We start from the raw sequence: 20,827 nt of genomic DNA on the forward strand, positions 1-20,827 counted from the left end.
ATTCAAATTAAAAAAATATAAACACTAATTATATAAAATTAATAAATTTTAATTTTTAATCATTTTTAATATATTGCGCAAAAGTTAAAAGTAATTTACCCATTAGTCTATTACAACCAAATAATCAGTTTTGGTCATAAAACAATAAATATTTCAATTTTATAATATTTCAATAAATAAATATAGCATTAGTTTCCATTAATTATTAATCAAGTTATCAAGTAATCAAGTGATCAATATTTATACACATCAGCCTTATTTATGTTCACGTGTACTGCGTGTGATATAATGGATACTATGGCCGGCCTAATTGATTCCAATATTCTATACGAAATTTTTGCAAAAATACAACACTGCTTAGAACCATAGAAGGGGAAGTAATGACATTCGCATTGAAACCATTTGGATTTGTGTTCCTGAACGATTAACGTTAGTTCTTCGTTTTTGCAATTCAAGCCTTTATTCAGTAAATTTGTTCACGTAAATCTTTTGATTCTTAAGTTGAGGTTGAATTCTATTTGTACAAATATTAAGATGTCACCGAAGAGTGGAAAACGTGGAAAGCGTGGTGAGTTTTTTTTTTAATATAATATATAATAAAAAATAGATAACCATACACTTAAGCAGCATTTTATTTTGCTAAATATACATAGGAAATTGCTAAAACAATAATTAATCCAATAAATCTTTTATTTGAACTATTATACATTTGTGTGAAATCTTGCAAATTATTTGAGACTTCTTCGGCTCCTATTTATTTCCAATCTGCAACTTTTAGATGTTTTTTTTTAGGTTTTCATACTGTGAAAACATTTTGGGGTGATTTTGTGTCTCCGTAAGTGCAAAGAAATATTCGACAAATGTAATTTGAAAGCCCTTTCTAATACAATTAATTATTAATAAATATTAATTAAATACACGATAAATTTTTTATGGTGATATTATATTTTTATAAAATTACATATGTTTCGTAACCACATATGGCCCACAAAAAAATGGCGCGTAGAGTTATGCGTATGCCCAGTCGCAGATATTCCAGACATTTCTACAGTCTACGGAGTCCGCTTTTAAATTTTTCCTGTTAAATTTTTTTCCACATTATGAAGAAAAAAAATATTTTTTTATTTAAAAAATTCTTTTTTATTCAAACTTATTTTTTTTTCCTTCAAAAAAACTTTTTTTTTTAAATAATCTTTTTCCTTTAAAATATTCCTTTTTTTAAATCGCCTCACATATATACCATATATAAAGTAATTTTCGCTGCTTATTTTTCAAAGCAAAAAAAATTAACTAATTAAATATTATATATGTCATATGTTTATTAATTTTTTTATTAATTTTTATCATAATTATTTTGCTAATATATACATTTCCATCACATTTTATAATTCTCATATTAGTAACAAAGACGAAGAGTTACTAGCTTTAGTGTTGCGCAAAATCCTATAATATAACTAATATCAATCCTATTAATTTTTTAAATAATTTTAAATTAAGATTTATAATTAAAAATAAATAATTTTTTCATATAAAATATTAAATGATTTGCTGAATATTTTTAATTTTATATTTTATTTATTTAAAATAATTTTTAAAGAAGATTTAGATACCTATTTTTAAAATATTATATTTTATTTATTTAAAATAATTTTTAAAGAAGATTTAGTTACCTTTGACTAGAGTTACGAGGTCTTTAATAATATCATGGTTATCATTGTATAGAGGGAAAAAAAAAATTTTTTTAAATTTAAAATATAAATCAATCAAAAGAAATATTTAGGAATTAATAAATAGTAATTAATAAAAAAATATAGAAAAATACAATTTCAATATCAACTTAATTTCTTTCTTGTTTTTGAATAAAATTTAAAATAAAATTGAATTTTTAATAATTAATACTAATATAAACAATATATTTTTATTATTCAAGCACTTCAATTTTTTTTTATTTTTAATATTAACATCTTTAAATAAGATTAAATATAAATTTAACAAAATAGAAAATAGAAGTTAACAAAAATTATTCTTTTTTATTATTTTATTATTTTATTTTATTCAATTCTATTATTAATAGCAATAAACCTATATTGGTTTTAATTAATACTTATATAAATGATAATAATTTATCTAAATTTACTTACTTACTTACCCCCTGTGTCCCTCTCTCCGAAGTGGAGCATAGGGCCTTATATCTAATTTTAGTTCAGAACTAAATATTATTTATTTTATACTCAGTTATAGTATATACAATAAATATAAACTAATATTTTATTTTACTTAACTTAATTATGGTTGAAAGTTAATTTTTTATTTCTACAAGTTCCGAAAAGACTAAACATTTGAGACGATTTTGGTGGATTAATTCTACTTGCAGAATAGACCGTAACTTCCATGTGTTAATATTCTACTAATATTATTTATGCTTCTGAAATCTGACTGATTTTATTAATGAATTTTATACTCAAATCGTAATGCAGGTGGGCATATCTAATACATAATGTATATTAATTGGAGTTGATAGTGATGCAGTATAATTTTGGTTGAAGAGACGTTGAATTATACGTTTACTCTCAGTTCCCCATATTTTCATACTAAGCCTTCATATATGCATAATGATTATATAGATCCCAGAAGGTTAGGACAACAACAACAAACCGGAGTTGCTTAGCGTCGTCTCTTTTTTTCATATGAAATTTTGATAACAATTTGAATCGATAGGTGCTTAAGTATTTCACGCCTGGCTCATTTTCATGGTTGCATTATTAACTTGTAGATTGCATATTTGATAGTTTCTTTGATGTTTAAAATCTAATAAAAAAAATAATTAAATTAATTAATTAATTAATTTTTATTTATTAAGGACGTGTGCGAGTTAGGCTAAGTTGATGCTAAACCAAATGGGACTTTTCTTGGGATTTTTTACATTGCACACATTTAGCCATTTATCAACACGTATCGACATATCACTACATTATCGGCACAACTTAGAATTTCCCTCATTTAGAACGCAACTTAGCCTAACTCGCACACGACCTAAATATTGTAATCACAACAAAATTTTATTTTGAAAGTTTTGATTAACCAAACAACTGTTTCCAGTGTTGTTAAGTATCTATTAGCTATGGTGTTTGGAAATATTTATTAGTTTTAGTTGTCCTTATTTTAAAAACTGCAATTGTTGAATTGGCAATCTTTGTACATTGTTAACTATAGATTATTATGTTTAATGACATATAATCTATCTCATGAAATGCACTCCTTTTAGTTATTAGAAAAGATAATTTCATAATAAAAGTGAACTGAATTTTTTTCTTTAAACTCCATTGTGAAATAAATATTAAGTCTCTTTCGTTACCCTTGCTCCTTATAATCCCAACCCCACATTGCAGAAATTTGACAAAAGTGAAGTATATAATTTAGCTACACTAATAAAGTTGCATATTGCCTTTGGCACTGTGTGACCTACAAGTTTCCGCCGTATTGAACTGGTTGTGTAGTGGCTTTTTACCATGTAGCTTCGCTTGGTTTCGAACAATGGCTTTGTCTGGCGGAGGAACACCATTTACAGCAGAAACATGATCCTTTTTTTACTTGACTTTGAAAAGATTTAGAACATGTTGTCAGAATGTTTTTAGGTAGTCCGCTGTCGTGATTTCGGTTTTGCGGATGTAATGTATACTCTCATGTACGACAACGAATGCGACAATGTAGCCAAAGTCGTGACTTGGCTTACATATGTGCAATGACCAACTTAGTTTGCACTTTATTATTTGAAACATATTAATTTTATTAACTTGTCTACTAATATAGAAAAGTGTTCTTCATACTTTTTTTTATTTCTACTTACCTTACCTTACATCATGATTGGAGTTGATTTAGTGGCTTGCGGATAAACTTGTACCAGAATCTAGCAACAATAACAAACGAAAGGTTATTAGGCGCCAGTAAGATTTATTCAAATACAGTTTTCTTTAATTTAAAATATTTTTTGAAAATATTTAAATTTGAGATAGAAATACAAAATAGAGTTATTGCACCTACATAGAGTAAGCTTTATTTTAATGTTCGTTCACCAAAATCTCATTTCATAATTTATATATAAATAACATAAAACTTGATTTTTATAGATTCTATTGATAATATTTTAATAAAAATATAATTGCAATTAAACCTAAAAGTAACTATCATAACCTCAATTTAAAAAAAAACGAACCTCAAAAAAAAAATAATTTAGAAAGATTTACATTAACAATAGACAGATATATAAATAGATAGATACTTAAATAGACATATAGATAGTTAGCTATAGATATATTAAATAGGTATATAGATGATTCGATAGATAAAGAGATAGCTAGATATACAGTTAAATAGATAGTTGCGATAGATAGTTAAATATATTTCTAAATTGATACTTAGATATATAACTAGATAGATAGTTAGATAAATGGTTAGTGAGATTATAGTAGGATAAATAGATAGTTATATTAATAGTGGCATAGTTAGATAAATAATTAGTTATATATATACTTAGATAGTAAAATAAAAAAATACATAATTAAATAGCTAGTTAGATAGATTGTTAGATAAATAGAGAGACAGTGAGATAGATACATAAATATATAGTTATGTAATAGTTAGATAGTTAAATAAATAGATAAATAGATAATTAAATAAATAGATAAATAGTTAGATAGACAGGAGAAACCAATCTGTTATTTTACGTAACGTTCATGCCGTGTTGGCCTAACATTACAGTGCTCAAAAACCGTATCAAGATAATGCGGTAATTGGAATTATCTAAGTAATTCCGCTGGTACCAATGAAAAAATTTAAGTCATATCTTCCATCTTGGTTTAATGCGAAGCCTATCTTAAACCTCATCTACAATTTGGGCTGAAGCAACCGGTGGTCAATACGCAACTCTACGCCGAATGAATGATAAACAAATGCCTGAACATTCTTTTTGCGTAAGTTTGGGTATTAACCAACATCCACAACGAGTCCAACCTCAACTGCTCAGTCCAGCCGAAGCTCTGGGCCACTGACCCACATAGTACCGGATACATGCAACTCTGGTCAGTTGGTGCAAGTGGGGCAGATCACTTACTACCATGCACAATTCTTACACAAATGCCGGACTGGCACTGGGATTTAAGTCACCTCTTACGACAGGCATACTTTACCGCGGGAAAATTATAATCCCTTCACCGCAGGGGGCCTGTTGGATAAACAGTGAGATGACAGTTAAATAGATGGTAAGATAAATATATGGTTAAATAGATAGATATATAGCTAGATACATAGTTAGATCAATAACTAAATAGACACTGAGATGATATATACGTAGCTAGTTGCATAGGTTATATAAATAGTTAGATACATAAATAGTTAGATATACAGTTAGGTGGGTAGTAAGATAGATAGTTAGATGTATAGTTAGATAGACCATCGAATCTTTAACTAGATATATAGTTTGACCATCATTCTAAAAGCCGTGTCTATGTCTGCTGCTTTTAAAATAAAATAACTTAACTTTATGTATTTTAAATAAAATTAAATTTGTTAAAATAAAAATAATAATTTTTTATAATAAATAGTCAATTTTAATTTCCTTTGACAGGTAATTGTGCAATTATAAATAAAATTAAAATCAGATTTATTTTATTTTAAATATTTTACCACTTTTCCTTATTTTTAAATAAACTATGTTTAAATTGTCCTTTGACCATAAAATGTGACCCAATATTCAAGAGTCATTTTAGCTTTAGAGGAAATTAAGTCTAAAATTATAATGGAAACTGGAATAAACCAATTTAGAAGCGAAGCACAAACATAAGCAATTTACTTTTTATTCTAATTAAGTTATTTTAGAATTAAAAATAAAATTGCAACAAAATTTTTAAACTCATTTGAAGTACTTTTTTTTTGTGCCAATTATGAGAGAAACTAATGCAATTGAAAAGTTTATGAAAATGAGTGCTATGGCAGGTAGGACGAATGGAAACCACATAGAAATAATATCAACGACAAGCCAGGAGACATCCATCCAAAACGCATATCAAAAGAATTTCATATAGCAATAAATAGGTTAAGAGGAACAATTTTATTTAAATAAAATTAGAATGACATAATATAATTAATGCGACTACATATAATGTGACTTATACTGAGAAAATACAAAAATCCAGCCATTTCATTCAGTCCATAAAAAGTTGTAAATATCACCCAAAAGAAGTATTTTTTATACGCTAAAACAATTTTTGATTAAATAATTTGAGTGAATTTTCTACTATTGCTAACTTGTGTCTATTTTAGGACCTTATTTTTATTAAAATAGACTAGTACCTCTATCCATAATCTATTTTACAGTCTATAAATTACTATAGTTACCAATCACTCACTTTGAAATATGTATCTCGGGTATAATGTATAATAAATTGGATGAGTGTATTGGTACATTATAGAGTGTATAAAATATGTATATAATTACTTGGAAATTGTTTGTACTTATTTTCGAAGAAATGAGGTCTCAGCGAGCAAACTACAAACTATATATCTATACCTGTTAAATTTAATTTGATTTTAACAATCTCGCGCATTACCGGTTGGTAACCACTGGTAGTTTTTCTTAAAGTAGATTATTATTGCTATCTATTAACTGTTTTGAAGTCTAATATCTTTGAAAATAGATTAGTTTCACTATTCAATATATATTTTAAAGCGTAATTTCTCTTTTAATATAGATTATTACTACAATTTATAATTTATTTTAAAGGTTGGTTAAACTTAAAATAGATTATCGCTGTTATCTATCATCTATCTCTCAATTCAGTTTTTTTTTCTTTTTTAGAATAGATTGCTATTATTTATTTATATTATTTATTAAATTTATATTTTCATTATCAATTTTCTAAAACCCTTCCTTCAATTAAATAATTTATATTTGAATTTTAATAATTAAATGTTTTAATGACCAAAAGAAATTTTTTTAAAAATAATTAATTCACGGGCTAATTGGTCAGTTATTAAATAATGATATTTTTAAAAAAAAAAAATATTTATTATTTAGTTTTATAAGATTTTTATTGTCCAATATTTGGACTATAATCTATAGTCATCATCGGGGAACTAAATTTTTTAAAAATTTTTGAATTTTATTAAAAACTATTTTAATAAATATTAAATTTTCAACTAATTGTTGTAACTACATTACTTTTCTCTTTTGTCGACTCTAAAACAATAATAAATAGAGTTTGTTGTTTTTTGATCTTATATTTAGATAGATTTCATATTAACATAGTAGATATTGCATATCCTAACAAAATTAGCATTCCATAACTTATCAATAAAATTCCTACTCTTACTGCATTGCATATCTTATCTGCATATTTGGCCAAAAACAGAAAAAAAAAACAAAAAAAAAAACAGGGAAGAGAAAAAATACTCGTAAATGTAAGGAATAAATTGTTGGCTTATTGAACCGAATCTTCTGCAACTGAAAGACATGCATTGCATTTGCGGTCTGAAATTAATTTTAAGTATTCATAATTCAACATCAAAGACTACATAAATTATGCCAAGTCCACATAAAGTAATGTGGAGCGAAATTCTGACAAAAAAAAAAAAAAATCTCATCGAGGTAGCATCATCATCAACAGCGCATCAATGCAGAATCAATTGATCGTGTGCATTTTTTAAAATCCTACACAATACAAGTTTTGGACTTGGTCTTTTATGGACTTGAAAACGCCCAAGGACCAGCATAATGAGATGTAATCTATCAAAATTATGTACAAAATCAAATAACAAAAAAAAAAAAAAAATATATAAAAAATAAAAATGACAAAAAAAGTATCTGCTTTGATGCAAAAGAAATGCACTTGATTTTATGTTTTTTTCTTTAAAATTTTTTGGTTAATCAATCCCAAAGAAATGCCTTACTTGAAGGCGTTTTTGCATTTCCGTCCTAAGCGTGCAATTATTATTTTTTGGCAGTTTTGTTTTGGAACACGAAAAGTTTTTTGAACTTTTGAGTATCAAAAAAAAAACAAATTATTTTTTTTTATTTGAAACAAATTAAGCAGAAATTTAGTTTTAACATTTAACTCTAGTGGATATAGCTAAAGATACATGTTAATAAAAATCTATGCAGAAAAAATTATATTCTTACATGCAGAAGTAGATTATGTCATATATAGTATATAGTATATAGTATAGTACATAGTATAGTGTATAGTATAGTATATAGTATAGTATAGTATATAGTATAATATATGGTATAGTGTATGGTATATATAGTATGGTATATAGTGTATAGTATATGGTATAGTATATAGTATAGTATGTAGTGTAGTATATAGTATAGTATGTAGTATAGCAAATAGTGTATAATATATGGTATAGTATATAGTATAAGATATAGTATGTATAGTGTATAGTATAATAGATAGTATAGCATATAGTTTGGTATATAGTATAGTATATAGTATAGTAAATAGTATAGTATATAGTATAGTATATAGTATTGTATATAGTAATAAAAAAAAAAATTTTTTTTTTTAACAAAAACACAATTTTAGTTTTAACATTAATTTTAGTGGATATAATGGATTAGCTATACATGTTAATAAAAATCTATACAAAAAAATAGAAAAAAATTATATTCTTACATGTAGAAGTAGTTTCTTTCATATATTCTTTTTATAATAATTTTAAAAAAATTTATTTTAAAAATATTTTCGTAGCATTTTTTATTTATTTATTTTTTTATTTTTTTTTCATAAGTTCGAAGGTGAAAGTGTAATATTTGTGTGTCATTACACAACTCAAAGTTAGTAACTGCAGTACTTTTGTGTATTATTATTTTAGTGAATCTATTTGCATAAAGTGCCGATAGACATCGCTAGTGCAAATACTGCAGAAAGGAAGTCATAAGCACAGTTGCATTGCTCACAAACTGAGATTGATTAATTGTGATAAAAAACTGCAATGAATTCAAAAAGTCAGTTGAGATATACATAAAACAGAAGAAAAAAATGCTCCTGAAAAGGATGTAATTTCGAGTTTATTTATTTCGAAATTGCGATTGCATTTGATGCAAAAGTACTTTCACATCATTTGACCCAGATTTGTTAAATAAATCTGTTTTTTTATAGCTCTGCAAATAATGTTGAAATAACAAAATCACATAGAAATATATATATATACATATATAGCCTAATAAAGCCTTTGCTTTTAACACAAATAGAAGAAAATAATTAAACTTAATAATCTTTGATTTTAAGAGTGGTTTATTAGCAGCAAAAAAACAGAATAATTTTTGTAGCTATAAATCGACTTTATCTATTTGGTCTGGCAAAAGTGAGGATGGTTTCAACTGGGATGAGAGTTTTTCTGCCAATATATTAAGCTTACAATCACATATCACATGTATTCTATCCAAAGTTTTCAAATAAATTTTGTAATATTTTTCCTAAGAAATATGGACCCATGGGGTTTTGAGAATTGTCATTATAAACACATTTACAAATGGTCATTTCGCAGGCTATATAAATGATAGCAACTTGAAATTTGTTGTGTTTTAAAGAAATTTGATTGAACTTTTAAAAAATTATTTAATTTAAATTACAAAATTTAAATTTTGTTTATATTTAAGTACTAATGTTAGCCGTTAAATATCCCAAAAAAAATTTTTTTATCCAGAGTGTACAATAAAAGTTCGTAACTGTGAGAGTAACAAAATCATGAATGTACAAGTATGTTGTCTTGTAATTTGTTTTAATCACTTAATCTGATAAACGTTTTAACCTGCAATTCCTCTTCTATATATCCATTCACTATTGTGGTGTATATCATACTCAAATACTGTCAACACCTTCACCATACATCTATAAACCGCTATGAGCGACGCAATCGCAAAAGATGGTCGTGCGAAAATTTCTACCTTTTAAGCGAATAAACAGTGTTTCATTTGTAGTATGACAATGTGTCAATATTTGTGCTTAAGTGAGGTTTGATGCATATAGCTGTCACTTAAACCTAAACAAAGACCCATGTTATGCAAAAAGTCATGGGCACGTCAGAATCAAAATTTTTGTTGCTTTCAATGCAAATTATGAAATTAATAATGAGCGAAAAAACAAAATGTCAGTTCAAATTTTATAAAAAACGAGACTATCTGTGCCTCGTCTTTTAGTCAAAGCAGTGTTGTTTAGTAATTGTGTCTTTTAGGAGCATATTATTAGAATTTCTGTGACACTTTGTATAATATGCATTTCCATCAAAACCCAAAGAACTCGATTTTGACAAGTTCATGACTTACTGCATAACATGATCATTAGCTGATCCTGTCAGCTTTGTTTAAAAAATTTTAACTAAAATACGTTTGGACTCTGATAAAATTTCTAAGTTAATATGCAAAATTCTTAGCAAAGTCTAACCAGTGTGTATAGAGAGTGTCTGTTTGAGTTATCACTTATTAAATATAAACTTTTACAAACTTACTAAAAGCTCTGCTAAGACATATTATTGAACAATTTTAGAAGATAAATTTATTCAAACTTGATACAGACAAATAACTACAAGCATTACTTCTTCACTATGCTTATATATAAACTTGGTTTCAGTTAATTTAACACGACTTCTATAAGGACTTATTTCTCATGTATTAACATTTTCTTTCCAAACAATAGAAAATAAATTAAATACCGAAAAGTTCAAGAAAAATGCAGACACTGAAGTTTTTATGCAAAATTTTTTGTTTACTTAGCTGAGCATACTAATGCGTACTTAGACGCAGCTTATACATTTGAATATAGCACAGACGTAGCAATTAGATACTTTTGAATAATTAAAGAATTTTTTTTTTTCGAAAAATCCAAGAAAATATGCTTTAGTAATAATCTTCAAAAGTGAACATTGTTTGAATATCTCATCATCTTCCTGAAGGTTAAGTTTACAGTGGCGCTGTTAAGTTACACTCAAAGAATCTTATGTTTGCTTTTAATATTTGGCAGTCATTCATTTTAATATTTAAACATTTGAAACTTTATTGTTGAATGTGCATTCATCAAATTCAGCACCACCAACACTTAACTACGTCAACGATCCCGAAACCAACCCAACATCAGCGTATCCATCAGCATCTGTACCAGCACAGCCACAGCCACAGCCATTAGGGGCCCTCTAATACCATGAGTCACTGAATCAACTGAATTTAATGTTTTTGATTACCGTCAACTGAGTATCTATCTGAGTATCAGTTGAGTGAATCCAAAGTGGTTACGGTGCTGTGTGTGCGTCTTTGAATTCGCAAACTTCTACTGCAACCGCATTCGCAGTTGAAACTTTCTGGCCGTACTCCTAATAGGTTGCCAATGCAACGCTGCTACAACGTTTCTAATACTAATTACGACAGTTGAAACCGTAAATCGTTGTTTTAATTATAAAGCCAAAAAACGAAAACCTACAACCGCTGACTGCATTTGAGTGTGTAAATTTGGAAATAATTTTGATTAGCTACTACTATACAGTCTCCGGAGAACAATGATAGAGTAGCTAAATTAATTCCAGCTACTGTCAAATTGTCTGTCTGTCTGTCATTTTGGTGGCTCGAACAATATGCGAATCCAAATTTGGAAATGTGAAGAAGTTTTGCATTTTGGTCACTTTTTTGTTAGGGAATATGATGATGCGGAGGGGGTATATAGATATTTGCAAGTTTATTTTATGTAAATTATATGGTATATGATATACCATTTATGGTAAATATTTACTTTTTATTATTGAAGTTATGAAAAGTTTTTAGACATATCATACTTTGGCGAGCATGCACTTCCGTAATTAATTGAAAGTTAGGTATGGAATACTGACATTAAACTTACATTTAAATTCCTTCCACTTTTTAAGGCAACTGTGTCAATATGCACGAACAGCACTTCGAGCCAAGAGCAGAATGAAAGATGATTTCAATAGCGCAATTGAATGCGCAAAAGTCATCGTATCTTGGCATGGCATCTTTGATTGCTTTTCATTAAGCGCTCATGGTGGAGTTCACGGCATACCCACACGCGCTCAATCATACACCCACGATTATAGTATATACCATAGAGACACAATTATGTGCCGGCACATGTAAATATTTATTTATACTTGTACACTTGTACATTGTACTTATCTGAAATGCAGAATGAAATAACAGAATTGAACAAAAATTTGCAAAAGAGCATAAAGAAAACCAAACTAATGAGTTGGAAGACATTAAAACTGTGTAATTAAGGAAGCGGAAATGTATATATAAAAAGCAAATGGAAGCATTATTCCGAAAGCTATGAAATGCCATTATTCCAAACACAACATGATGCAAGTACAGCAGGTCATGCGAGCAAGTCCAATGCACCGTAGCATATTGACATTGATCTTAGTCGTACAGTGGAAGTTGGAAGTTGGAAGTCGGTATTCTGTATTCTGTACACAACTTCATTGTGGGTAATTAAAACATTTATGCGAATGCCATTTCTCTACTTTTCCTTATAATGTGTTGTATCCTGCGGATTGTATTAAAGAACTTTTATATACGCTTATTCCTGTTGTTATTGTAAATAAAGGATTTGTCAGCCATTCTCCAAGAGTATTTCAATGATGGCTAAACATTAATATACATTTCCCATTTCAAAGCAATTCTAGTGCTTAGTTGACGCCGTTCTATAGAGAAACAACATTTAAAGTTGGAAGCATTCTTTTTTTTTTTATTTATATCTATCTTAACTACCAACTAATAAGACATAAGCTATTTAAGTGGACTTTTAAAGAATTTCAAATTGACACAGAAGAAATAAAATTAAATTTCATGCATTAAAACTTTAACTGAAGAATATATAGATAAAAGGTAGAAATTTCCACTGATCCCATCCGAACAAATATGCTTAGTCTTTTAAATAAAAACCAGTACATCTCATTGCAAATTCTTTAATATCAGAGACGGGGGTAGAAGCTTAGTATTCTCGCTTTATAGCTTTAACTAAAAAGTAGTTAGTTTGAAAATAGAATTCAACAATTCACTTCCTTCTACTGACCCTAAGTGAGCAAAAATTTCAGTCTTTCGAATAAGAACCAGAATATCTATGGCTAAGGATTTTCTAACATCCAATTGGAGTAAAAGCCAAGCTTTTTTGCATTAAAATTTTAACTTAAGAATAGATAGCTAGAAGATAGAAATCAAAAAAGCGCTTATTTCCATTGATCCCATCCGAACAAAGATACTCTGCTTTTGAATGAAATATATCAGATGTAATTTTGAAATATAATATCAGATGGGAGTATCTAGCCCAGTATACTCGTTTTAAAAGTTCAACTAAAAAATTTATAGAAATTTATATATTTTATATAATAAAACTCAACAATGCACTTCCTTCTACTGATCCTAAATAAAAAAACATACTCAGGCTTTTGAAAAAAAACTACAATATCTCTCGTTAAGGATTTCCTAATATTAGATGAGTGTAAAAGTCCAACATTCTCTTTCGGTAACAAATAAAAGTTAAGTAGTCACAAACTGACTATAATTAGAGGTCTCATTCACCTTCAAGCAAATCGATGTTCCGTCTTATCTTACGAATAAGGCAGAGACGGTCTGGTGATAAGTCATCAGACCGTGGTATTTATCAAATTATCTGCCGGCTCTCTCGATCTCCAGCTCTATTCCACTATGAAGAAACATCACACAGTGGTTGGCAGTACGAATCACTTCTTTACATTTATTATATTATTAGAGATTGAGCAATTTTTAAAAAGTAAATAAATAAGAACTTTAAATCAATTTGGAATATTTGCTATAGTCTAGGAACAGATTCGCAAAAAAATAGTTGGAAACTTGTACATTTAAAATCAGAATAAGAATGCATGAATTTAAAACATCTAAACATCAAGTAATAAACAAACGTCAAGAAAATCAAAGACTTCATATTTAAAAATCTTCAATTAACAATTCGAGATCTCTTAACACAATAGGTGACTAGAGATATTATAGAAGATTCTATAATAATCAATAGTTAAGCAGTCTAATTACATATTACAAATCTAAATTTTTATAGATCTTTTTAAAACTTCAACGCTATTACCTATTAGTCCCATAAAAATCTATGTGAAAAGAATTTTCAGTTTTTGAAAATTGATGCACATGTTATTATCTTTTACTTTATACAAAAATAATAAAATTTACATAATAATTTATATTATATTTTTTCTTTTCAATCTCATGATATTTTTTATATATTCCAGGTTATTCCAAAAAAAACGCAACGTGCGGTACATCTTTTAAACTAGGCGAATTCATTTTCGCGAAAGTTCGGGGATTTCCTTATTGGCCAGCAAAAATTTTTCGTATATTAACACAACGTACAGTAAAATTCCGTGTTTATTTTTATGGAACGGATCAAATAGCGGACTTAGGTTCAGGTTCCATTAAGTATTACTCAGAAGAAACAAAACAAAAGTGCATAACTAAGCGCCTACTAAAAAATAAGAAATTTGTTAAAGCTTTATCGGAAATAGAAAATGCCATGATAGATGAAGCCAGCGATATAGCACCCAATGCATTACGCTATTTAGTAAATGAAAATGGTAAAGAAGAGAGCCATTCCGTTGTAACAGAAACAAAAGAATTATTAACAAATGATAAAGAAATTGACGCAGTTATGGGAGTTAATTCTATTCATCCATCGTATTCTGATTTGGAGGGCAGTAACGACAGTGATAACACTAAATATGCTTTCAGTATGAAATCTGGTACTCTTTGTCCGCATATTTGTGCATCTTCAGATGATGATGGAAACAAGATTTATGCTAATATTAATCAGAGCGAAAGACCAGATGAAAGATATCAATTAAAAGATACAGACTCTTTAGTTCAGAAATCAGACAATATTAACGGATGCTATAGCGTGTTTACTTTATAAAATCATAAAAGACATCACAGAATTATTGGTAAGTGCAGTACAATACATACGGATATGTTTTTTTTTATTAATCACAGTTTTCTTTTTATTTCAGCCTATACTGGAACGACTTCTAAAATTTTGGAGTATTTTCTAGTAATAAGTTTATATATAAGTTTAGTTTAAGTATAAAAAACTTAATTCATGTACAATACATGTATACACATTTCGATAAGCGTTGGATGCTATATCCAGCGTTGAAGCGTTGACTTGGGCTGCGATTGATAGGTTACAGTTCCTGAAAACTATATATATATATATATATATATATATATATATGTCTATTTGGTCTTTCGCTCTGATTAATATTCGCATAAACCTTATTTCCATCATCATTCGAAGATGCACAAATATGCGTTCATTTGCTTATAGTTCTTTTGTTTCTGTTACAACGGAATGGCTCTCTTCTTATATACTAAATAGCGTAATGCATTGGGTGCTATATCGCTAGCTTCATCTATCATGGCATTTTCTATTTTGGATAAAGCTTTAACAAATTTCTTATTTTTTAATAGGCGCTTAGTTATGCACTTTTGTTTTGTTTCCTCTGAGTAATACTTAATGGAACCTGAACCTAAGTCGGCCATTTGATCCGTTCCATAAAAGTAAACACGGAATTTTGCAGTACGTTGTGGTAATATTCGAAAAATTTTTGCCGGCCAATAAGAAAATCCCCGAACTTTCGCGAAAATGAATTCGCCTAGTTTAAAAGATGTACCGCACGTTGCGTTTTTTTTGGAATAACCTGGAATATATAAAAAACGAGACTAAAAAGAAAAATATATTATAAAGTATTATGTAAATTTTATTATTTTTGTATATAGTAAAAGATAATAACAACTGTATTAATTTTCAAATACTGAAAATACTTTTACATACATAGATTCTTATGGGACTAATTGGTAATAGCGTTAAAGTTTTGAGATCTGTAAAAATTTAGATTTGTAATATGTGATTTGCTTGAAGGTGGATGAGACCTCTAATTATAGTCAGTTTCTGACTGCTGTTGCAGTTTCTTTTGAATATATTTGTTTATATATATATGTATATATAACTGCAACTACTCACAAATGATTACATGCATTTGATTTGTCTAAGTCGCAGCCTAAGTCAACGCTGGATACAGCATCCAACGCTTATCGAAATGTGTATACATATATATGTATACATATATATATATATATATATATATATATATATATATATATTATATATATATATATATATAAATGTATTAAAATGTTTTTGTAAGTGGCTTGAAAATGTGAAGTCAGTAACTAATAATAAAATGTACTTAAAGCGTAATTTAACATATTAAAAATATAAACTACAATATAAGTGAATTATTCATTCGTAGTCTTTAATGAGAATGCTCCAGAAAAATATTTTTCTTTCGTATTCATATTTTTCCTTCACTTTCGTGTATACTTGTATACTTAATTAAAATAATTATTTTTAAAATACAAATTTTAACTCCAGTCTAAAGCTGTCGTAATAATTTATAAATTAAATGATGTAATTAAATAATTTTCCACAGTTTTGGCAATCAAAATTATATCCTAAATTTATCTATTTATATGTCATTCGTTAAAGTTTCCTTCCATTATTAGACTATCTACATCAATCTCTGCATGTTTATCGACCAGAGTAACAGTTGAATCAGAAGACTCCGCCGACTCCGAGTTCGAGTCCGAACATTCATCATCTTAAAAAAAATATATGTTAATTATATTATAACATATTCGGTATAATTTTTTGTTTCGTTCATACCTGTATCTAAACGCAAGCTCTCTTGATCAGTGTCTTCAACGGAATTTCGATTAATCTTTCGGTTTCTAAAACACGATATTGACACCAGCTTTATGAACTCGTCAGTCAAGTCAGTGTTGGGACATATAATTATATGGATATCATTTTTGTCAGAAACACTGTCATTGCTGCAACCAATATCGTCTGCATTCAAAATATTTTCTGTATCATTCTTATAACCACAATCTCTTACGATATTGTCGACATCTACATCTTTCAAAATATCCGAAAGCACATCTCTATATTCCTTAAACAATAATCGGTCATCATCTCTCAAAAAACTTTTCGGGAACAAATCGGTCATTGGCATTTTCAACGCATTAGAACTACTCATTAGAAAAGTATTTTTCGAAATAATACGCTCTAATTTCGCATCTTTTAATTGAATTAATTTGCCACAGTTCAAGAAAATATTCACATCTCTAACATTGAAAGTTGAAAGAAACTCCATAATTAAAAATCTTGAATAATCAACTTCTGCAAATACTAGTAAAACACCAATAACTGAAATTGTCAAACGATGCTGCCAAAAAATATTAGAGATCATTTCAGATTTCGATCACTTAAATCGATATAATTATCGATTAATCAGTTGCTATTACACTGACCAACTTATTGTACAGCTTTATCGTGTAAAAGCTCGAAAAAAACATAGTAACGCCATAAAGTTGTTTTTCAAAAAAATTCTAAAAAATCGCGTATATCAATCCGATTGTTTATTATAATTGAAAAATATTCTAATAATCATAAATTTGATTTTAGTTTTTTATTATTTGGAATACTTAAACTTTGTCTTCAATATGTTGGTGGCTTAAAAAATGTTTGTTGTGGCAATGTCTCTATAAAGATATATAAATCAATGTTGCAGCAGCATATCCACCACCAGATCTCTTCCTTGAACTACTCGTAGTAAATTCGAGTAACTACGAATATACACAAGTACGTACCACTAGCAAATTTTCAAGTTAAACAGAGCGTCACAGTAAGCGTAACATCCCTGTGGAAACGCCAGAACAATACACAGATTTTATTAAAACATTTTTATACCCGTTAATGTGTGAAGTTATAAACAAATTTAAAAATAATTTATATGTGAAATATATTAAAACAATAAATAAAAAAAAATTGTTTAATGCGATAATCTGTGTGGAAAGTATATCCAATGGCTTTTTTGTAACTCATGGAGTCTTTTACATTCCTAAGTCATAACATTTTAAACTAGCGAAGAATTGATTTTAGTGAAAGTGAATGGGTTATCTTTTTTTTCAAGAAAATGAAAACCGATTTTTATGTAGTGAATAAATATTTTATTGAAACATATATTTTCCATTCTGGTTCCATAACTTTTGCTATCTCTCTGGCAGCAGCATAACTCCATAGTCATAAAAGTTTTGTTCTTTACTGGCAAAAATGGTTCGGATGATTTTCTGCAAATAAAATGTTTTACATCTAAAAAATGTTGAAAATTACAAAATGTATAATAGCAAAAGGTATCAGATCTGCAGAATAAAGTGAATGTGGCAGTATATGCCGTCGAAGTTGTAAAAGTTTTTGTCAAGTTAATAAACTTGTGGGGCGACTCGCATTATCTTGATAGACTACTTCTTCATTTGTTCAATTCTGACATTTTCTGTTTAAGTGTTTCATTTAGTTTGCACAGATGTTAATAGGTACACTTTAGAATTGATATTTATGCTGTCCAACAGAATCTCAAAAAAAAATTCCTTTGAAATCCCGCCAAATAGATAGCACCATTATAAACTACCCATTTCTCGTCCGTAATTTTGATGCGTTTCAAAAATTGATTATTTTCTTGACGCTTGAGAAGCAAATTACAAATGGCAATATAACGGCACAAATTTTTTTCCGTAAGAATTTGAGGACCTATAGGTCAAGCTTTGAGACGATTGTTTGAATTCGATGAATTTAATCATCTCACCTCACGTCTACATTTCTTACGAGTTGTCATGTACTATAAAAGTTTTTAATGGCAGCTATCAAATTTTAATTTTTAATTCGAATTAAATTGTACATAAATTTATTTTTAATCTTATTCTAACAAATTTGTTGCACTTTTGAAATATAAATTTCAGTTGTTAAATTGTTTAGAGCACAGATTTGTTGACGATTTGAAATCTTCCTTTTTTGCGGATAGTACTGGCTGGTCTCAGACAAATGTTTGATTTAGACATAATTTCGTGCTGCATCCAAATGGTATGATCGTGTGTGCTCAATATATATTTATTAAAAACATATTGATTTCTAAAAATCTAAAAAGTGGATTGAATTCATCCACTAAAGGTTTGATGACTTGAAACAAAATTTAATGTAAATTTTAAAAACAAATTCTTTATATAATGGACTTTGTAATGAATGCTAAATTTCAGTTCCCTGTAAGTATGAATGTGAATATGAATATAGTAATTACAAATATAATTCAAATTTTGTAGTCCTCCACGGCGACTTTCCAACAAGAATTGAAAGTTTATCAAAGTGAACTTGCTGAGAATGCTAAATATCTACAAAGCGAATTAAAGGTTTTGAACATAATGTTGGAAAGCATGGAAGGTATACCAAAGACCGCAAAACCATATAAGACACTACGTTTACAACTCAACAAAGTTTTCTACTATGTCATGATGATGGAATCAACACTTAACCAGATAAAATCATTCTGCCTTGAATACAAAAAAATAAATCTCAGCCCAAGCACAAAAGAAGAAAAGTACACAACCTTCTTTCGTCAGCACGAAGTTCTATCAGTTGCAAACAAATTGCAAGGAGAAGGGGAACTAGTTGACTATGAAAACTGTTTAAAATAAAAATTTATATTAAGAAAGAAACACCGTCACACATCTAACTAGCTTTAGCTTAACGGATTTCATAAAAAAAAAACTCAATTGAAAATACTATATGCAAATATAAAATTTATGACTGATGACGTACACACGGAGTAGAGTAGAAATTTATTTTGGGTCTTTCGATTTATACATATATTTTTAAAAGATTTAATAAACATAAAATTAAAAATAAATCTTAAAATGATTGCCAATATGTATGTTGATTTTTTTTTCGAGTCAGCGCAACTAGGCACTTTTACTCTTTGATAGCTGGTGTACTACAGGGTCCCACCCTTCTCATTGACTAATTTATGTATTCCTTATAAACTTCATAATTATTCAATGATTGATCTAAGATCTGCATACCTCACCGTGCGGAGAGTGATTACTCTAAGATAAGATAAGATTGCCAATATATGATGTTTTTTGTGTATCCATGCTTGTATTTGTATGCTAATCGTAATAAGTAAATACAAATGCAGCCGGTAAAGATGCTACAGTAGCAATGACTAGAATCTACTGTTTTATGACAACAGTCTCGCCTACTACAAACATTGTATTTTGAAGAATCGTCGACACTCTTAACAGATCTATAGGAAACTCCCGCTAGTCTATCACCTTCCATAGTGTAAAGTTAAGCATAGTGTTAGAAAAATATAAAATGATGAAATTATTGTATCAAGATTGTATGGACTTGGAAATATACATTCAAATATATTTTTATTTTAAATATTCCAATTTAATTATCCGTGCATAAGTAGATATAGGTAGTGTCAGGAATTTAGTCTTGCAGAGTTGTTTTTGTAACAACCGAAATATATATATTTATAAATTTAGACTTATATAAATATTTATATATAATAACATAAAATGTTTATTTTTCTTAATATACATATAGAAAAGTAAAAACTTATTTTAAATTGAAATAAATTTTTGAAAATAATTAAAGCATTATTATTATAAATACAATGTATATTATTTACATTAAAAAAAGAACATTATAATCTTTATTATTTTCTTATCTCATTAAGTGGTTTATATGAATATTTAAAATTATTTTAGATATAAACAAAAACTTTTATTTTTTTTAAATCAGTGCAACTAATTTTTGCTCTATTCAAAATTTTCCTTTGAAGCGATAATCCAATATTAAGAATGGAATTAAATTGTAACAAAAACTAT

General features: G+C 27.9%; 3 protein-coding genes across 3 annotated transcripts; 2 read left to right on the plus strand and 1 right to left on the minus strand.

The window, feature by feature from the left end:
• Window positions 1-258: 258 nt before the first annotated feature.
• On the plus strand, window positions 259-15,736 carry LOC119673822 (hepatoma-derived growth factor-related protein 2-like). Its single transcript, XM_038084893.1, has 3 exons — window positions 259-568; window positions 14,281-14,985; window positions 15,052-15,736. Exons 1-2 carry the CDS (start codon window positions 535-537, stop codon window positions 14,955-14,957), a joined length of 711 nt encoding a protein of 236 aa, XP_037940821.1. The 5' UTR covers window positions 259-534; the 3' UTR covers window positions 14,958-14,985; window positions 15,052-15,736.
• Window positions 15,737-16,388: 652 nt separating this feature from the next.
• On the minus strand, window positions 16,389-17,362 carry LOC119684244. The gene is made up of 2 exons (XM_038098249.1): window positions 16,767-17,362; window positions 16,389-16,701 (listed from the first exon to the last, which is right to left on the minus strand). The coding sequence occupies exons 1-2, from the start codon at window positions 17,350-17,352 to the stop codon at window positions 16,577-16,579; spliced, it is 711 nt and encodes a 236-aa protein (XP_037954177.1). The 5' UTR covers window positions 17,353-17,362; the 3' UTR covers window positions 16,389-16,576.
• A 1,496-nt stretch (window positions 17,363-18,858) lies between these two features.
• On the plus strand, window positions 18,859-19,786 carry LOC119683334. Its single transcript, XM_038096987.1, has 3 exons — window positions 18,859-19,198; window positions 19,256-19,629; window positions 19,660-19,786. The coding sequence occupies exons 1-2, from the start codon at window positions 19,163-19,165 to the stop codon at window positions 19,625-19,627; spliced, it is 408 nt and encodes a 135-aa protein (XP_037952915.1). The 5' UTR covers window positions 18,859-19,162; the 3' UTR covers window positions 19,628-19,629; window positions 19,660-19,786.
• Window positions 19,787-20,827: the final 1,041 nt, after the last annotated feature.

This window comes from Teleopsis dalmanni, chromosome 2 (assembly GCF_002237135.1).
Source record: "Teleopsis dalmanni isolate 2A chromosome 2, ASM223713v2, whole genome shotgun sequence".
NCBI classification, from domain to species: Eukaryota; Metazoa; Arthropoda; class Insecta; order Diptera; family Diopsidae; genus Teleopsis; species Teleopsis dalmanni.